At 42.9% G+C, this 19267-nt stretch overlaps 1 protein-coding gene across 1 annotated transcript; it reads right to left on the reverse strand.

Moving 5' to 3' along the window:
• Nucleotides 1-484: 484 nt before the first annotated feature.
• wscd1b (WSC domain containing 1b) lies at nucleotides 485-18996 on the reverse strand. The gene is made up of 9 exons (XM_005454588.4): nucleotides 18670-18996; nucleotides 17021-17669; nucleotides 11197-11311; nucleotides 9953-10137; nucleotides 4881-5002; nucleotides 4156-4333; nucleotides 3529-3693; nucleotides 3222-3422; nucleotides 485-1308 (listed from the first exon to the last, which is right to left on the reverse strand). The coding sequence occupies exons 2-9, from the start codon at nucleotides 17412-17414 to the stop codon at nucleotides 956-958; spliced, it is 1713 nt and encodes a 570-aa protein (XP_005454645.1). The 5' UTR covers nucleotides 17415-17669; nucleotides 18670-18996; the 3' UTR covers nucleotides 485-955.
• Nucleotides 18997-19267: the final 271 nt, after the last annotated feature.

Here is a 19267-nt window from a genome sequence, read left to right on the forward strand (position 1 = left end):
ACTCAGGTGTCTCAGCTGAAGAACTACGGGGTGATTTAAAGAAATCCCCTGTCAGTGCTACGGTTTCTAAGCAGTCTATGGTGCAATTCATTCAATTCATGTGTCCTTGATATATTTCATATTAACATCAGACACAACAACATGACTCAAATAAAAAATTAAAATGTAATGGTGAATGCAGTGAAAAGAATTTACACCAGCGTTCGTGGTACTGATAGATGCTGTTTCAAATTCAGCCACCAGGTGGCACTGTTCTCCCAGGTTATTCCAGGAACGAATAAAAAACATCTGCACTTCTGCAATATGTGAGTCCTTTGCTAAGAGATCTACAAGCGCACACACGTGTTTGCTTTCTTTGTGACAAACCGAACAGCAGATACACAAACACTCCCAATGTCACCCTTGAAATGGAGACACACCTGTCCTCACCTGGTAACAATAAAGTGAGACACGTTTCAAGTGACGCCAGTGTACACAACTGCACCCAGCTCAAAGTAAACGTATTTAATGAAATAAAATGCTAATAAGAAACATTTCATACAGTTTGGAGAAGTTTTCATTGTGATCACCATATTTCTGAGTTCATGTCCATGTAACAGCATGCAGCAGCTCTGAAGGATATACAGATACATCCAGATCTGCTGGCTAACAAATCCTTTCTGAGTAGTCATCATATTTGCTGCTTGCATAGAGGCAGTCCTAGCCTTGACGCTTTCATACCTGTTCTCTGTAGAATTTCACAATGAATCGAAATGTTTTCTCCAGTGACCTCTAAAGAGTTTCTGTGATTCTACGGGAATTCACAGTGTGACTGGTTTATTAAAGAGTCAGGTGGGCCACTTACATTAGCCAGCGTGTGTCTGCTCCCCACAGAGCACTTGGTGGAAACCTTTCCTCTCACACACGTCTGCTGTACCAGTCATTTAAAGAACTACCTCATGACCTTTTCACATCATCATCTGGGGAGGTATTCTTGTGGAAGTCCGCTAAAGTTCCTGCTCTGCAGCGCCTGGTCAACAGCATGAATGTGAGAGTCAATCATCTGTCTCATGTCGGGAGTGAATGGGTCAAAAGAGGGCCGCTGAGCCCCTGAGCGTTTGAAATGCCCGTCTTGGTTGCTCTCTGCACACAGAAACCTCTCCTCTGTCATAGTGACGTTTAGAAAGGCTGTGATGAGCCGGAGCTGGGGGAGGAGATCTCGCTGCAGCTCCTCATAATGCACCACCAGGAGGCGACGGCCAAACTTCAGCCAGCTCACAGCATGAGATGCCCACCAGGGGGCATAGCTGGAGACAAACTCGGGCCATTCTGCAAGTGAAAGAGGGTACAGTTGGATTATTTATAGCTAATTTGATCAGGAATCACACATAGATGTTGGATTTTTGTCTGCATGCTCCTCAGAATTTTCTTTTTTGTGTGTGTGTGTCAGTGTTGAAGGAACTGACTGCAGAACTAAGTAAAAAAAAATTACATGTCCAAAATGATCATCTGAGTGAATGTTTATCTGTGTGAATGTGGAAGACACAATGACTCAACTGGTTATGACACAAACTATGGAATAAAATATGCATAAAAACTGTGGAGAGCTCCACTGTGTGGATATCAAACGGCTGTACAACTTCAACATAGTTACTCCCAAGGTGAAGACTATAAATCAAATGATTTCATGCACTGCAATCAGATGATAAACATCATTCATCATCGTGTGAAAAAAAAGTGAAACTGGAATGTCAGCCAGGAAGCAGGCAGAGAGGAGACAGTACAGATGGCAGCATGTGTGTGTATATGCCTGTGGTATAGACAGGCTGGCTCGTTGTTGGATCTCACTAACTGGTTGTGGAACTGGCGTTTTAGTTTGTTTGTGTAAGAGCAGCCAATAGCCAAATACAAGGGTTGATGAAAGCATCGAGGTGTTTTTAAACTTGGAACTCAACTGTGACTGAAATGAGATATTTTAACTTTTTTTAAAATGACATTCATTACGTTCTTAAACTATACATGAGATATTGTAGTTACATTTTGTAGGAAACAAAGGAAAAAACTGTCAAGAAGTAATGCAGCATGGTGATGGTTTAGCAGCATGATGCCACAGCAGTAGCTTTCAGTCCGCACTCATCTGTATTCTGCATTATCCACAGAACACTCTGTCAATAGCTTTCAGTGGGACCAAGAAACTGCTTTTTCACTGTCTTTTGAAAATCAAACATTTTCAGTGCTGTGAGCAGCATGAATGCTGTCTTCTTTAACCCCACTGTATGGAGTGGAGACAGGCAGACATTTAAAAACTCAGAGCAAATAAAATCTATTAAATAGGTGACTACAGCAAGGGATAAAAGACTTTCACATTTGCATGAACAGAACCTTTAAAATATCTTATTTTCTTCTGTAGGTAAAGCTGAGGCCTCAATTTTTCTTGGATTGACCATCATAAGATATGTAGTCTTCTATACTGTGAGTAAAGTGAATGTAGTCCACGCAAACTCATTTCAGTTCAAGGGACTTGTAAAAAAAAGTTGAATTAAAACCTGCGAGGAGAGATATTAAAGAGATGATGTTGAGATCTGTTAAAAAAAAGTGAAAAGCATAAAGCTACATCCAATCAAGAACGGCCCTAACCGCGGCTGCGCCAATAACAAGATTTACGATCTCGCAAAGGTCCGTCTGCGTACACGTTTACGGTTTCAACCACTCCTATCCAGCCCTCCAAGATTCTCATTGCTTCTGATTGTCACAGGTAACGTAAGCATCTGCTTGGAAAGCAGTTCCCTGGCTGGAGTGGACAGTGAACACATCACCTATGCTCGACCATAAATCTCGCTATACCGCCCAAGTATGTGGGAACAATACGACCGTGCAGAGACTCGCCCAAAAAGCTCAACCAACGCACAATGAGACACAATGAAGGGTGTGATCTGATGTCTGCTATGCCTGAATGCTACATTCCATTTTTTAGACTTTACTCAACAGATAATTGTTTAGTGGAACAAACTAAAAAGACAACTTTTGAACAAAGTTTAGACAAACTTTGACTTTTCTTAAAGGGTGGATGTCTGGTACTGAGGAGTGGGTCCTGAGTGCTGGCCTGTAAATATAAAGGTGCTTCATGACGTTCATTTCTTGTCTGCTCTTGTTGTATCATCAACAGCAGGACATTATGCAGCAGTAACTATAGCGACCTTCAGCTGAGCTATAGACCACTCCATTCTATTGGACTACATCACCTTGACTCTTCCACTGGGCATCTGTGGCGTGTCCTAAGTGTCCGGCGCACTTGCGGTTGAATTCAGCCATTAAGGAGCGGTAAGGGTTGCGAATCAGCAGGATGGCAGAGTCAAACATCTCAATTTCTTTCTGCCCACTTTCATGGGTCTTTACGCAAATGCTGCGGCCACTCTTCCAGTAGTCCTTCTCGCCTTTGAAACCTGGTACCAATGAATAAATGAATAGATAACAGTCAGCTGCAGGGCAATATTTCATCAAGCACCCACTTAAACTCTCATTTCAGGACACGGACTGTGCTCTCCCCACCTCTGTTGTACAGCGTGCCATCGAAATAGAAGCTGCCAGTGTAGTAGCCGGTCACAAGCTCGATCAGGTGTCGTACCCAGGTGTTGCCTGCCCCGGGAAAACTAGAGAGAGCCACAAGGGAACTGGATCTTTGAGGCAGAAACATCCTCTCTTTGCACCTGGAGTCTAGAAGCACAGTTTTCTTTTTGTTTTGTTTGTTTGTTTCAGCTGTTGTATATCAGCAGAATATCAGAATATATCAGCAGAATATCAGAATATATCAGAATATGTATGAGAATATATAGTAAGTATTGTAGCAGAGAGCCTGAAATGGAGTTTTTTCTTTACGTGGCACAAATTGCAGTAGGAAAGATCAGAGCTGAAATTTGGGATGAAGACTGTTTTCATTTTTACTAAGCATCTAACCCCAAGAAAACTACACAGTAGTCACAGAAAGTCTCTCAGTTGGGACTTTGTTCCTTTTAGGAACCTTTTAGAATTAAAGCAAGACTGGAACTTTACCTACACTGGATGGTCTGCAAAAAATGACTGACACGGCAAAATGGGATGGGCTCAAAATAATACATTTACAAAGAAAACACATGTCGATGACTGACACATTGTTGCATTGTGTAACAAATATCTCACCAAGCACAGGGGTATGGTAAACTTGGTAGTGGTCAGGCTGTGTGGAGGCTGTGAGTGCAGGGGCAATGGTGTGGTTCCCCACACACTGCTGGTTGTCCGACTGTTGGTTGAGACTGAAAAGAGATGACGTCCATGTACAGAAACAGTGGGGTTTCTTGAACACAGCCAGTGGGAGCTCCTACAAACCAAAAGCACAAATGTTCTTCAGGTTGTCATATGACTCATCACGCCAATTTTTCTCTTCAAAGACTTCTAATCTAGCCAAGGGTGATCTGTCATCTCAGCTCAGCTGAAAAAATCTGCAGAACATCCCAACTCCCTTATTTTTCCTCACTCTGCCAGGTAACAGGAGGTTAGAATGCTCAATGTCACAACACGAGGACACTGGAGCGAAACTTTTTTGCAAATGATATGCATGCATAAACACACACTGCACGGTGAGAATTAATCACAATGCAGTCACTGCCAATATTTCTACCATCCATATTTCAGTCTTTTTGGAGGAGACACAGCTGCACAGAGTAAGATCTCAGCGCAGGATGCAGAGTATCTACATCTCATTACAGACACATTAAATCTAAAATATTCAGCAAAAATCCAAAGAGCTCTGTGCTCCTACATGTGTTCTCCTGGAAGAGAAGACAGCTCCCTGAGTGGAGAACCACAAGTAGAGTGTGCAATAAATTGATCATCATTTCTGTAATTTGCAGAGGAGAAATTCAAACCTTATCAGTGCACGTCTCGATGCAGGACTGCATGGTTAGGTTCGGCTGAAAGGAGTAGACGGGGAAGGTGCCGATGATGCTTTTCAGCAACTTGAAGCAACCTCGGTAGTGCACATTTCTGACTGCAAGGAGGAAAAACGCACACGGGGATGATAAGGAATAGCTCTCTGCTAGTGACTGCAAAACACATTTGAAAGGTTTGCCTTGCTTTGGTCAACATTAGGGAGCATTTATTTCTATACAAACAAGTAGCAAATGTCAGATTTTCAAAGAAATGTAAATGCAAAGGGTTTCTGCGATAATTATCTTTCCATACTTGGCTGAATTCTGGTACACAGTGTAATACATTCACAAGTCAGCTGCAAATCTCCAGAGATGCCGAAGCTTCCAGTCATGAATATTAATATTGTTTATGATCATCAGCTGCTTATATAATAGATTCGCCCTTGACTGCAACAGGAAGACGGTGCAAATCTTTACACAAGTGAAAACAGTTTTTATAAGAAAAAGTTATAGATAATCATTATAGCTGGATGTGTCGTGGTCATTGTGGGGCTAATACACAATTAGTTTCGTTCAGTCAAGAGTTTAGCCATAAAACAAAGAAGAGTAATGAGCTGTCAAAAAGGGTTTAAAAGGAAAATGAAGCATTAAGGACCATCCAGAACAGCAACACAGGTTAAAAGCTTGACATTTTAAAAGTGGCAGATTAACTTTGTGCGACATCCTGCTAAGATAATACAACTTTAAGTATTTATCTAAATGTGAATGGCAAATAATATACAGTCAGAGGTTTATGTACACTCATCATGGGCATGAAAGTCATGGTAATTTGGAGCTTTTAATGATGTCTTTGAACTGTTTGTTTTTCAGGGTGGAATACAGGATACGTCTTTAATGACTATAAAAACAAGTTTACATTTATTTTGGATTTTCCCTAATGCACATAGACTCAAAAGTACACATACAGGTTCAAGTACGTAGATATATACTCTTAAATATTTTAATAAGTGGTGCTACAAGTTCTACGCTGATTTTTAACTTTTAACAAGACCAATGTAATTAACTCTTTGCTAGTAATCATGGTAGACTATACTGGTAGTTTCTCTTTGCCAGCACAAAAATGATTTAATTTGACAGACGTGACTGGACTGACCAAGACTCACAGCGATAACAGCAAGAAGGGGAACTGTAGATCAACATGAGTAGCATGGTCTCTTACAACCATTTCTAAATAACTGCACATTCCAAGATCATCAGTTCAAACAATTTTATGTAAGTACAAGTTACATGAAATATATAAATGTGTCGCCACTTTGCCAGGATATGGAAGAAGACCTAAACTGTCACCTTCACCCACATAGCAGACAGGTCTGGCCTGGATCTGGTGTCAGGCCGGCACTGCTGGCTGACATCTGGCATGGTAAGTGGTATGTCATCCAGATATGGGCCAGGTCTGGCATAGATGGCACTGTTTATGTGATGGCATGCCATATCTGGTCCGATTATGGTTTGGTTTATGTGGCCCAGGCTCATAGAAAGCTGGTCTTCCCCAGATCCGGCATCAAGCTGGCACTTCTGACTGACTGGTGTCATGGCAGGGCATATGTCAACCAGATGTGGGCCAGGTCTGGCAATGATGGCACTATTTATCTTCCTCTTTTCCTATTTTAGTTGGAAAATGCCATGTTGCAATACTATACTGCTATAGTAGCCAATGTTTCAAATGCAGGTTTGACAGGTTTGTGAGTGTACACTTTATCCAAAACCTAGTGAGGCTTTACTCATGTTCATCACTGGGTAGCTGTAGCTCAGGAGTTAGAGCAGGTCACCTACTGATCGGAAGGTTAGTGGTTCAAACCCTGGCTCTTCCAGTCTGCATGTCAAGAGTGTGAATGTGTATGAATGTAGTTAGAAGGCACTCAGTTTAGAGAAAGTGTGTGTGGTTGGATGAGTGTGGCATGATGTATAGAGCACTTTGAGTAATCTGCAAGAGGAGAAAAGTGCTATGTAAGAATCAGTCCATTCACTGTCTGAACAGAGTTTTGTCATGTTACTTTCGCACTACTATGTTCCGGCACATGTTGTTATTACATGGCTTGATTAAGGTACACATTAGGCTGACATCTGGGGCCAGAGCTGAAACTGTTCTGGGCCAGCACAGGGCCAGCAGTGTGTCTGCAACTGGCCTTGTGCTGGCCAATGTGTGGGCCACCTCTGGCAAACCAGATCTGGGCCAACAAAGGGCTGTCATTCTTTGCGGTATTTTGGCCATGTGTAAGCACACTGTGTGGGCCAGATCTGGGCCATACCAATTTTTCTATGTGGGCATATGAGAGGAAATCAGACGGGTGTATTCAGTAACCACTAACGCTCAAACCTGCCATGAACTGGAAACTGCTGGAACACCAGCGTCACTGTCTACAGTGAAGCAAGATTTACATTGCCATCTAACACGGTGTTGACCAGGAAAGAAATCCCTGCTTCTTCAAACTGAAATTTGCAGATGATCACAGAGATAAGCTATTATGGTCAGATCAGACAAAAATTTAGCTATTTGGCCACAATGAAAAGACGCGTGTTTGGGGCTGACAAACCCAGTGAGGGGACTTGACTCCAAAACAAATATCACCAGTCAAATTTAAAGCTACACTTGGCATAATACTGCAAAGAAGCAAAGGAGTGGAATAAGAACAAAGCACAGTTGCCAGTTACACAGTAAGACAATTTTGTCAAGACCATCTTCCGAGAGGAAGCAATGGCATGAAAGATAACAAAGAACAGGACATTGCTGTGTTATATCTTTCTTATTATTTTGCATTACAAATAGTACAACAATACCAGAATCAACAGGATTTGTCACTCATGCATGTCTGAGGATCAACAGATGACAGCTCGCAGATGGCTGTCGCAGCAATGCAGCCCGCTTTCTAGGTGTGCATCAGACAAATATGATGACCGCAGGAACGGCGATGGAAGGATTTGTCAATTTAAACATCAGCTAAAGAAATGCTGACACATCTCAGCCAGTCTGTCACACAGTCTGAGATGACTCAGACAAGGACGTTTAGAGTGGAGAGTAAACACTATTACATGCTTACATTTTCTTATGGAAGGAGTTCAGTGCATTTCTTTTTGTTAGTAGCATATTAAATGTTTGCTCATTATTTATTCATGGTTTAAATATGTGCTCGCTGTTGCTCCATTTATTACTTAATTTATTTTGTATTAGGTGTAAACCTAATACAATGCATCATTCTAGTCACAAGTGGCATCGGTTCATTTATGCAAATCAGGTCAAGCTGTGTGTGTGTGTGTGTGTGTGTGTGTGTGTGTGTGTGTGTGTGTGTTGATGTACGGGCTGATAAATACCTTTTTATGATAATCCTTTATGAATAAAGCCCCCACCGTTTCACACACCTTCCCCTTTCCTTCTGTAATATTATGCACTAAGACAAATCCTTATCCTATCCTGCTGTGCTTTTCATTGTTATTCACTTAATTTTCTTCTTTGCTCCGAGCTGTGAATCCCAAAAGTTATCTGATTCTTTGGTTCACATCAGTCATATCAAACTTTTAAATTTTTTCCGGGGTGGTTAGGTTAGACCAGAGATGGGCAGTAACGCATTAATACTACTACACGTTACTGTAATGCAACTACTTTTTTTAAGTAACGAGTAAAGTAAGGGATTACTATTGCAGTAAAGTAATTAGATTGCTGTTATTTCCTAGTAAGCACGCTGCATTACTGTGCTACAAAACCGTGATTTTGTTTGTGAAAGTGTCTCACGACAATGGCGTGCGACGTCCGTGGCAGCAACAGCGAAAAATCATATTTATGCTGTCAGAGACTGTTGCATATAATTAAATTTTTGCTTGATGCACAAAAGTTTAAAACTAATAAAACAATTTTTAAACAGAGGATTTTTCATTTGATTCGATTTTATATGATGGATTATGCAGAAAAAAATAGATTTGGGCTGAAAGGTCTGTTGCTTTATTACTTATTCAGGTTGTTCATGTTTTTAAAAAGTAACTAAGTAATAAAGTAACTAATTACTTTTGAAAATAAACAACCAGTAAAGTAATGGGATTATTTTCTTGGAGAAGTAATCATTAATCAGTGACTAAGCACTTTATTCAAGTAATTGGCCAACACTGGGTTAGACAGGGCAAAGTTATGGTTAAGTATATGTAGACACATTTGTAAGTAAATGACTGTAAAACCTTCAAAAACTGAGTAACGTTGGGTGGTTCCAGACAAAAGATGACGAATGTGAAAGATGCTTCTCTGGTTGTGTGTCCAAAACAATCATCCCTCATTGCATCTACAACACATCTTTACTGACCAACAAAATATGAATAATGCACCGTGAAAGTGACACGCTGACCAACTTGACAACATCACTAGAGCAGGGGTGTCCAACTCAGGTCCTCGAGAGCTACTGTCCTGCAGCTTTTAGACACATCCTTGTTCCCACACACCTGAATCAAATGAATGGCTTGTTACCAGGCCTTTGCCAAACTTGATGGCATGCTGAAGAGGTAATCCAACCATTTGATTCAGCTGTGTGGGAGTTGGACACCCCTGCACTAGAGAAAAGAAAACAACAAAAAGTGATGGCAGTAAACCTCTGAAATGATGGATTCACCAAAGAAGAAAATGTTGAGCTGAGACAGTAGAAACTTTGGATCCTGTGGTACTAAATTCAATTCAATTTAAACTCTGTTTTATTCATACAGCACCAAATCACAACAAGGTCCTTTATGTGGTAAGGTAAAGACCTTACAATAACACAACTGCTATCCATACCAGTCACCTGATTGTCGGCGCTTTCTCTAAGTTAGTTCCTGGTAAGAGGAATCAAATGTGCTATATGTATAAGGCTTTGGTTGCACAGCGGCATGTGGCAGCGTTATAGATGCTGGTGTGGGGAGTGCATAGCTTTACGTTTTCTGTGTTGTTGTGTTTTGAGAATTTAACTTCAGTCATTTCTTCACTCGTCTGCAGAGCCCGTGTAGGGTATAAATAGTAAACGGTGCCGTGTCCTCCCTGAGGGAAGTCGACTCACATTTTCTGTGACCTGGCAGCTGCTCCTCCACCTTGTATATGGAGAGACGGCCTACGCCGCCACAGGGAGACCCCCTCTCACCCCGACACACCAGACTACAATCCTCTTCCGGAGCCCGAGGGCTGCTAATCCGATTCCCGCAGTGGCACTCAGCTCCATACTCCAGACCTGCAAACTGGTAACCACTACACACACACACACACACACACACACACACACACACACTGATAGTTATTGCCCTAGCCAATGGCAATCCATAACCTGAAGCTATTGCCCTTTGGCTATGCTTTCCCACAGGATTTTCGATAACATTTCAAACTTATCATTTAACTCAAAGTTTCCGGGCTTACACGTACAGTTTCCCCGTGATAGCCATCAGTGCTTTTCATTCTGCACTCTCCTGACTGTGTAATGCCTTCTTCTGGCTGCACTGCAGTCACCTCTGATCTGTACTTTACATATCAAGGCTCTTGTGACTCATCCCCCTTTCCTCTTCCTTTATCCAGGCTCCTTGGGAAAGACAGAGACCTCATCAAAACTGACCTTTTCATGTATGTCCTTTGAAGCTTGCTCATAAATTGCCTTGACTTTTTACTTTTGCTCATTGCGGTAATTGGCTCGCTCAGGTAACGAGACTGCCTTCCATGTGGACAGGCAGAGGGCGGGTTTGAGTTTGAGATGGAAGCGCCAGCTATCCGCCTGGCAGCATCCATCTGTCCTCGGCTATTCCCGTTTCACTGGGGATGCTCTGCTTCCTGGCTGCTAACATATAAAAAGGAATAATTCAAGCAGGTCATTCCTTGAGTTGTGTTTGAAAATTCCACCTGTCTCTACATGTTTAATAACAGGTTTGTTGAGGATGTGGCAGTGCTGATTATTCGGCTCACGCTGACCCAGTCAGAGACTTTCACACCACAGCACGTCCACAGGAAAAGCACATATCTAACCACTGATTTATTCACCGACTGCTGGACTCAGCTCATTAAGCGTTCTATAACACACACACAAACACCTCCCTTCTTCCTTTTTCTGCAACAGATCGAGCCTTCTGTCCTGGCCTGCTCTTCATTCTCCCCTCTCTCACTCCTCACCCCCTCATCTTTTACTGTCATCCAGCCACCTGGCTCTCCGCTATAGCTCAAAAACACAGGAGGCATTCATGGAGGAGACTGAGATCCAAAGCATTTACTCACACAGCGAGCTTTCTGTGGTCCCTTCACAGGAGCCCGCTGTGAACGCATTACCTTTCCGAGCAGGTGTCTTGACACAAAGAGCTGGTCATTTTGCGCAGGTCGTAAAGCATGGTCCCTCCCAGGGCTCGATCACTGGCGTTGTGAAGGAAGCATCCGATGTAGGTTCCTATATGAAGAAAAGAAATGTGAAATTAAAATTCATTCAGGCAGAAAAGTCCTGTGGTGGCACTCAGCGTGCGCAATCACAAAACCAAGGCGGCTGAATGGAAAGTGTACATTTATGGTCAAATCTAATAATAAAACAGGAATTGGTTATTTGTCATTCAAGAATAGGACGGATTTCCAGCAACGCATTTCTTTTTTCTTTTATTTGACCTTGGAGTTTCCCTTAATTTTCACCTTGCATCCTTTATTGGCCAAATTAAACTGAGTGACAGACTCATAAGGCATAAAAATAATCACCATTAGCACCACTGGCAAACTAAATAATGTCCTGCAAATTTAGAACACATTTGTTTTTTAAAATCAAACAGAAATGAGACAAATTGTGTATGTCCTTTGGTCCATGTTGCACACACACATGTCGACACACTCCTCTGCAACTTGATATGGCATCTTCGGTTTGGCTCTGGACACATTCTCCAAGAGTGGCAGAGCCAAAACAGCCTTTGCGTCATCACTTACTCACAGTTATTATGCACAGCAGCACGTATCGTGAGCCATAACATCCAACTAAATTATAACATGGCAAGGCTTGATTTATCCAGCAATGTAGATGATTCGTATTTCTACATTACTGTGAACCTATTTACTTCCACTAGAATAAAAATCACCCGTGCAGAAAGAAGGATGTAACGCATAATAGGCTACGGCAGACTATTATGATGTGCTGACAAGATTAAGGCACCATATAAGATGTAACCCAGATTCAGTCTTTGATGTAATCCCTGTCTTTGCCACATTGCAACATCAAACTCTGCTCAGCTGACACATTAAAGTTTTCTTTATAAATTTCATTTTCAGCGTGCCAGGGAGCTGATGCATTTCTTTGTGTGCATATTTAATTTCCATCTTCCTCCTCGAGTCTGACACTATTATGTTTTGAGGCCACATGCTAGATGTTGTTAGTCCTTCAGGAACTGAGTTTTTGGTGGATGGAATGCGTGCACATACTTGGCTTTTAGGTTTATTTTGCAATCCCTAAAATAAATTTACGTGTATCGATGTTTATAGGTTTCAAGGACACGAAGGGCTTGGCTTTCTGTTCTCGCTTTACTACCAGCGGCGAAATAGGCCGATGCCAGCTGGTCAAAGAGAGGATTTAATAAGTGTTAGAGGTGCATGTGACGGGGACTGACGGAATGTGCAGCAAGGTGAGCAGACAAGACGGAAGCACGCAATGGGCTGTGAAATCTCTGGCAGGCCAAGCATCACCGTATCGAATTTGTGATTCAATCAGTCTGCAATGTCTTCTGAAGCTCGTCCAGCCTGTTGTGCTGGAGTCAGGCTGAGTCACCAGCCGCCGGCACCCGAGAAACAAATGCAGGAGTACACCGGTAGCTGCTGCCTCAAAGTACTGAAAGGCTGGGACTACCAAAGAAGAAACTCAAATGGCATCACCCAAGGTGAGGCCCCCCCCATGCCTCTCAGCCACCCGGCGGTGCAGGTCATTGTTTTAATCAAAGTGAGGAAGAGGCCCCGGGCAATAGCAGCTGAGGGTTAATGGAGGGAATCAGCCTGAATTCCCAGACATGATAGAAACGACTGCACTTTTGGCTTGCCATTGTGCCGCTTTCTTAAACACCAAGACAGATGGCTGAGCTGGAGCTGATTCTTCCCCGCAGGATTGGATGGAGGAGGCTAATGACAGGATGGCCAAGAATGAGGACATGTGCTGCTGGCACGGGTAGCAACTGTGTGTGTCCATTAAAGTCCGCTGAAGGGGGTTCATAGCCTCGCTGCTGGATCTACATACTAAAAGCCTCACAAGTGTGAGCAGCGTCATAAAAAAAGGACAACAAAGAGGGTTTCGATGCATTACAGGCTGACCTGAGACAGGATGAGAGGAGGATCATCTCAACGGGGTGTCGGATGCTGAAAAACACAACACTCCTAAGACTGTTAAGACTTTTTCACACACACACTGCAGCCCTGAACTTGTCTAGACATTATGCGGAGGAGCTGTGTGTGAGAATGATGCACGCTCTATACAGCCGCCACTGCTCGCCTGAACCAAACCGAGTGTTTGCAGTAGTGAGAAAGCATTTAACAAGGACAAAATCAAGCGCAGCGTTAATTCAGGGAAGCCACAAAGTCAAGCTCAGCTGCAGATTAACTGATTTCAGTAGCAGCACACATCCGATACACTTCCACATATCCAAATGGTTATTTCATAGAGGGCATGCTATTTAAGCTCCTTATCTGCAAACCCACCTTGTAACCGACCTCCTGCCCAGTTCCTCTTTTTCTGACTTAATCTCCTGTTTCTGTTTCTGACTTATTCAGTGTCATATCTGTTACTGACGCCTGCCCTGTAATGAACTGCTCCTCTGCCTAATTTGAGCATTTCACATACCCGCATGGAAGGCTCCAGGAAAGAGCCATGGTGCAAAATAGAAATTACTGCGGATGGAAATCACTTTTCTTCTTAGTCTGAAGTTCAGAGTTGCCAGTCACATCACAGAGTTAATGCAGAGACCTATTAAGTTCAGGCAACCTATTTGCTATTTGCACGTGTGTCTTTGGGCTTTGGGAGGACACGGAAGCATGAGTACAGACACGCAAACTCCATACAGACCGCTGCACTGCTGCCACCTGTGTGTACAAATCACTTACAGCACTGAGTGAAACTTCAAATACTGTGTAATATCTCCATCTACACATCTCTCCTTATTTGTACTTTACATATAAATACATTTGTCACTCATTCCTGCAATGTGTAGGGCTTCCAGCAGCAGATACAAAGTATTATACATCGCTGACTTTTATTATAAAATGTTTGAACAGGTAGAGCTCCTGAATCCATGAATATATGAAACTGAAAATGCATGTGCAAACTTCTCCATCTGGCTGTGTGATGTTATTACTGCTACGCCCTCTGTGTGAGAGTAGCCACTGAATAAAGATAGGATAAAGACTAAAATCATGAAAATACCTTTTGGGATTTTGTACCATTTTGGAAGTCCAGAGCGGAGCGGGACTGATATGTCAGCAGACCACAGCCAATAAATGAACTACCATAGAGAGATGTGTTTAACCACCTACACGCAGTGTCTTGTCCTCACATTTGTTTTTAAAATAAAAAAATCTCTTTTAAAGGATTCTTATTGTAAGTATTTGTTTTCATTATGTGATTAATACAAACAGGGGACGGTAACTCATGATCACATTTTTAAAATTCAGATAATGTGTGCTGGCCTGAAGCTTTTGGGCTTCAGTCCAGAGATTTAAGCTGTGAAATTTGGATAACGAGACTGTTTTGGATGGGTAAGAGCTGTTTAATGGCAGCCTACCTTGGCTGAACCACCTTATGATAGTCCTGATTTAGCTTCTTATTACTGCTTGACTCACAGTGAGTAGCAGCATTTCCCCTCTCCATTACACTGCCTATTCTACTAAATAGGAAAGCGCTTTTTAAATTATTTTAGACATGGTGCTGCAACTGATATTGATGTAACACTGTCTCTAAGACTGTACCTATTTTCATTATAATTTGATCTTTTGATTAACTCATTTGCTACCAAGTCAATTAACTGTCATAGGTTTTCAGAGCCAGTCTTTATTCAGCAAGTAGTCCAGTACACAAATATTCACAATAGCAGCAATCACATCTCATTTGAGGAGCTGGAACCAGTAAAAGTGTGTATAAACAGCTAGCCTGGAGATTGCTGCTTTGGTTTGCGTTTGAGCTAAAAAGGCCACCTATCAGTAAAGTCTCCAGTTAACATTTTTCACCTTTCTGTGTGTGTGACTCTGCCATCATGGTGGAGTTTGTTTGCTTAACACAAAAACTGAACGGTGACTTTGTGGGGTGCTATTTACAGAAACGCTTTTTGATCAGAAGCAGTGATTTCTTGGAATCAGGCCACTAGAGGTTCAGTAAGATATTTCTTCCCTCAAAGTCCAGCAACAGCAGCTGGAAGCTGCTGACAGGACCCAACAGCGTCTGGTTTTTATGCTAAGCTAGGCTAAAAATGTGTTTGTCATGGTGGGAAGTGACTGCGGCAGACGGCTGTCCATCCACGAGCCTGGTTGTGCTGGAGGTTTCTTCCTGTTAAGAGGAATTTTTCCTTCCCACTGTCCCCAAGTGCTTGTTCATAGGGGGTTGTCTGATTGTGGGGTTTTCTCCGTGTTATTGGAGGATCTCTTCCTTGCATAATAAAGCATCTTAAAGTGACTGTTGTTATGATTTAATACAATATAAAGACAATTTAATTTAAATGTATTTATTTAATATTGTATTTACATGAAAATGATTTTATTTCAGTGTCAAATACATGTTGTGGAATTCGAGTGATTGTTTCATTATTAAGTGGACTGATATCCTGAAATAATGCACATACTTGGTTTAGCAACGGTGTCAAAAATACGCTTTTTTCTAAGCCCTTCAACCGGCTACTTTCACAGGGCCTGTGGCACAATAGACTTGGGTAATTGAATTCTGTGTCCTGGGTAATACTTTTTAAAAAAGACCCTTTGCCAGATGGCTGTTACTGAAACTGATCCCTTTCTTGCCTCAAACATTTTTCATCTGTATTACCCTACTTAGTGACTGAATGGTCATGTAGTGTCTGTTTAAAAAAAGGATTAAGAGCTTTTGCAGGATGCTTTTCAAGAATGGGCTGAAAGAACAAATGTTCCACCGAAGGTAATTCCAATGTATTTATCATTTCAGCAAAATGGCAAAGGCGCTGACAGGCACAGTTAAACAATAGAGTAAATCTCCATGGATATCTCAAAGTACTCAAGTAATGGTGAGGGCTCCTTAGCAGAGAGCGCAAGTAAGAAATTATATCGTTTTTCTAGCTTCATAATTACTAATTTATTTTCTGGAAGCTACTTTAGTGCTCGCCTGCCTTTTTTTTTATACTCTTCTGGTTTCGAGAGGATCAGTGAGCTCTATCTTTCATCTACAAGATCTGAAGCAACCAAATGTAAAATGTTATATAAATGTATAATGAAGCTCTTCTAAATGTTCTAAGGTCATGATTATCTGTTCATAAATGTCGAATGAAGCTTGTTGTGAGTGCACTATGTGAGTCCTGTGCAGAGAGTGCGGTTCCCCAGCCCCTGGCCATCTGAACAAAAAAGAAAACCCAAAAATAGAAAATAAACATGCATATGTGCTCCTGATATGTTGTTCACGGGGAAATCCGTCGGCTCAATACGCTCATAAGGTATTTTAGTCACTTTTTTCCCCAGAGTGCTGTCATGGACTTTGTAATATGTGTTTTTAATTCAATGGCAGAAGAGGTGTCTCAGCTTGACCACAGACATACTTGCTTGCTTTTGTGAGAAGGCCACACAGGTGCAAGTCAGTGACATAGCAGAGGTCCCGGTGTTTTAGAAAAGCAGATCTAAAACGTGTTAGAGTGTTTAAAATCTCAGCTTTACATTCTCAGCAGAAGTCATTGGAGAAGATCTTTTTCCACGTAAAGAATCGTGCATTTGTCATGATGCATGTTGATGGCATTAACACTTCACTGGCACACTAATACATGTAAATAGGGCGACGCAGTGGCCAGTGCTTGTTTTGTCTGCTGGCTAGTTAGCTATACAGAAAACAGGAGTGAAGCTTGTCAAGTCACAAGTGACAGAGGCAGGACAGCGTCAGCTCAATGTGCAGACAAATACACAGCTCTGCACAGTTATTTACCTTTGTGCCTGCTGCTTCTCTGGACGGAGACTCTTTGCTCTGGACTCTCTGGCAGCAGACTGTGAAACCAGCGATGATGCAAGTGTTGGACCCCCAGGCTTCGGGAAGCAGTCCAGTGTCGCCCTCCTGCCTTGGCTCCCCCTCCAGACGCAGCCTGAATGGCAACCCATCTGGAGCGTGCCCTCATGCCCAAGCCTGCAGTCCTGAGGGCAGTAGGAGGTGCAGAGAGGGACCACAGGGGGGGCAGGCTGGCCAGGTTTGGCTGAGCCACTCTGATGCTGGAGCGCTGTAGAAGCAGGATGCTGCCTGCCATCAGATAGGCGATACCCAAGCAGAGCAGCAGCATTTGAGCCCGCTTCAAGAGGCAGTGCAGCTTGTAGAAGGGTGCCACCATTCCTATACCGTTTACTGTCTCGCAGCTCAGTGGAAGGCCATTTGATGAGTAAGGAGAGAGAGCAGATCTGTAACCTACTTAGAACTTCATAACAATGACAAGACCTGCAGGATCTAGCAGAGGTGCACACATTGTCTTGGTCCTTTTGGCGCCACAGAGTGTGAGATCAGCAGTGGAACAAAGGATGTGTCACACCAGAAAGATTTAATATCCAATGCTGTGGTCAGTGACTCCAAGGGGATCCTTGGGTGTAAGCTGGGGGGAGAAAACAGAAAAAATAGCAGCAGCTAGATTTAATGCAAGTGTATTTCTCTATATGTCAGCACAATGAAAAGGAAAAGATGTGCCCGACTGGTGAATTAGATTCACGGCTTATGTTGACATATCGGCTTGTGTTTCTGTCTTGCAGCGTCTTGCAGCAAATCCGATGGTGCTGCTCCACTGCTTCCACTGTTGGCATTTGTTTTTATATCATATTGCTGCCCAAAGTTGCGATTCCTGATTTTGAAATGTGTATTCTTGACCTTATCTCCCAGCTTCCAAATCTCAACTATCTCACTGAAAAAACTATCATGTGATAAAAACTGTCTGGAGAGCGCATTATGGGTGCTTATGAAATGGGGATTATCATAGCAGTGTGCGCAGACAAACTCTTGCCTCATCCGTGGAGAGATGAATAAGTGATGAGTGGGGGAAAAAACATGCAAAGATGAGATGTTGAGGATCGCTGAATATGTAGGCTAAAAACACTGTGGTGTTCGCAGTGTTCTCTGAAGCCTGACACTTTGACTGAAGAGTGGAGCAGTGAAGTGAACATCCGATGAGATCCATTAATGCCTCGTTGTCTCGGTGGCCGTCACACACCGTCATGCCCTTCAGCTCTACTTTTCATCTCAGGCCTTCTAAGACACACTCCACCCCCCCTTCAAAAAAAAGTAGGGGTGCGGTGATGCTCCCTATGATAGAAGCAACAGTTTGCTCAGTGAACAGTCTCCGATCATGTCCGAGTGCCCAAGTTATGTTCAACTCCACGTTTTTACGCGTAAAATAACTCGCGGTTGTGCATTCGAGGTGAAAAACAAAGACGCGTGGCTGAATTGATTTAGTGGAACGGGATGGGAGGTTGAAAGACAAATGAATCACAAGCGAGAGTAAACACGCATCACCTATTTAAGAAGCCGAGGTCTTCCATCTTAAAAGCCCCTCACTGTGCCTCCACCATTTACAGTATTGAATGTTGGACCGTGCGGCTTACCTTCAGTACCGGAGCGGCGCGGCATCCTTCCACTGCGCGATCACTTATCAGTTTATAGCCGTTAAGATCGCTGTTTTCCTCGCTTTATTGTGCACCGAGTGTGTCCTCGGCGTTTCCCAGAGCTGTTATATAAGCTCGCTCTCCCTCTCTCTTTCTCTCTCTCTCGCTTTCTCTCAGCCAGCCAGTGCTGCTTTCCGTCGCCCCGAAAGGCTGGCACGGCGATATAAAGCGCAGGCAGTACGTGTGTATGTGCGTGTGTGTCTGTGTGTGTCAGAGGGAGAGAGAGATACAGAAAGAGGAGGTGATGGGGACGAGAAGGAGGGGTAGTCAGTCTCATTTGCATTGGTGATGTGGACGCGTCACAGCTCCTCCACCGTGCAAACGGGAGAGTCGTGTCCAGCAGTCCACAGGCTTTACTGCACATAAGGAGGGCCTTCAAAAGCGTGCAAAGGCTATGCCGAAGCCCATCTCTATACACTGAGCTCCATGCCCACAGTGCACGATGTATTGAAGTACAATGCAGAGGGCGGCGGGCTAATAAAACCCCACCCGTGAGCCATTTGAAGGACGTTTATGAGAACGCCACAGAATAATCAGA

The sequence above is a fragment of the Oreochromis niloticus genome, linkage group LG10 (assembly GCF_001858045.2).
Source record: "Oreochromis niloticus isolate F11D_XX linkage group LG10, O_niloticus_UMD_NMBU, whole genome shotgun sequence".
In the NCBI taxonomy this organism is placed as follows: Eukaryota; Metazoa; Chordata; class Actinopteri; order Cichliformes; family Cichlidae; genus Oreochromis; species Oreochromis niloticus.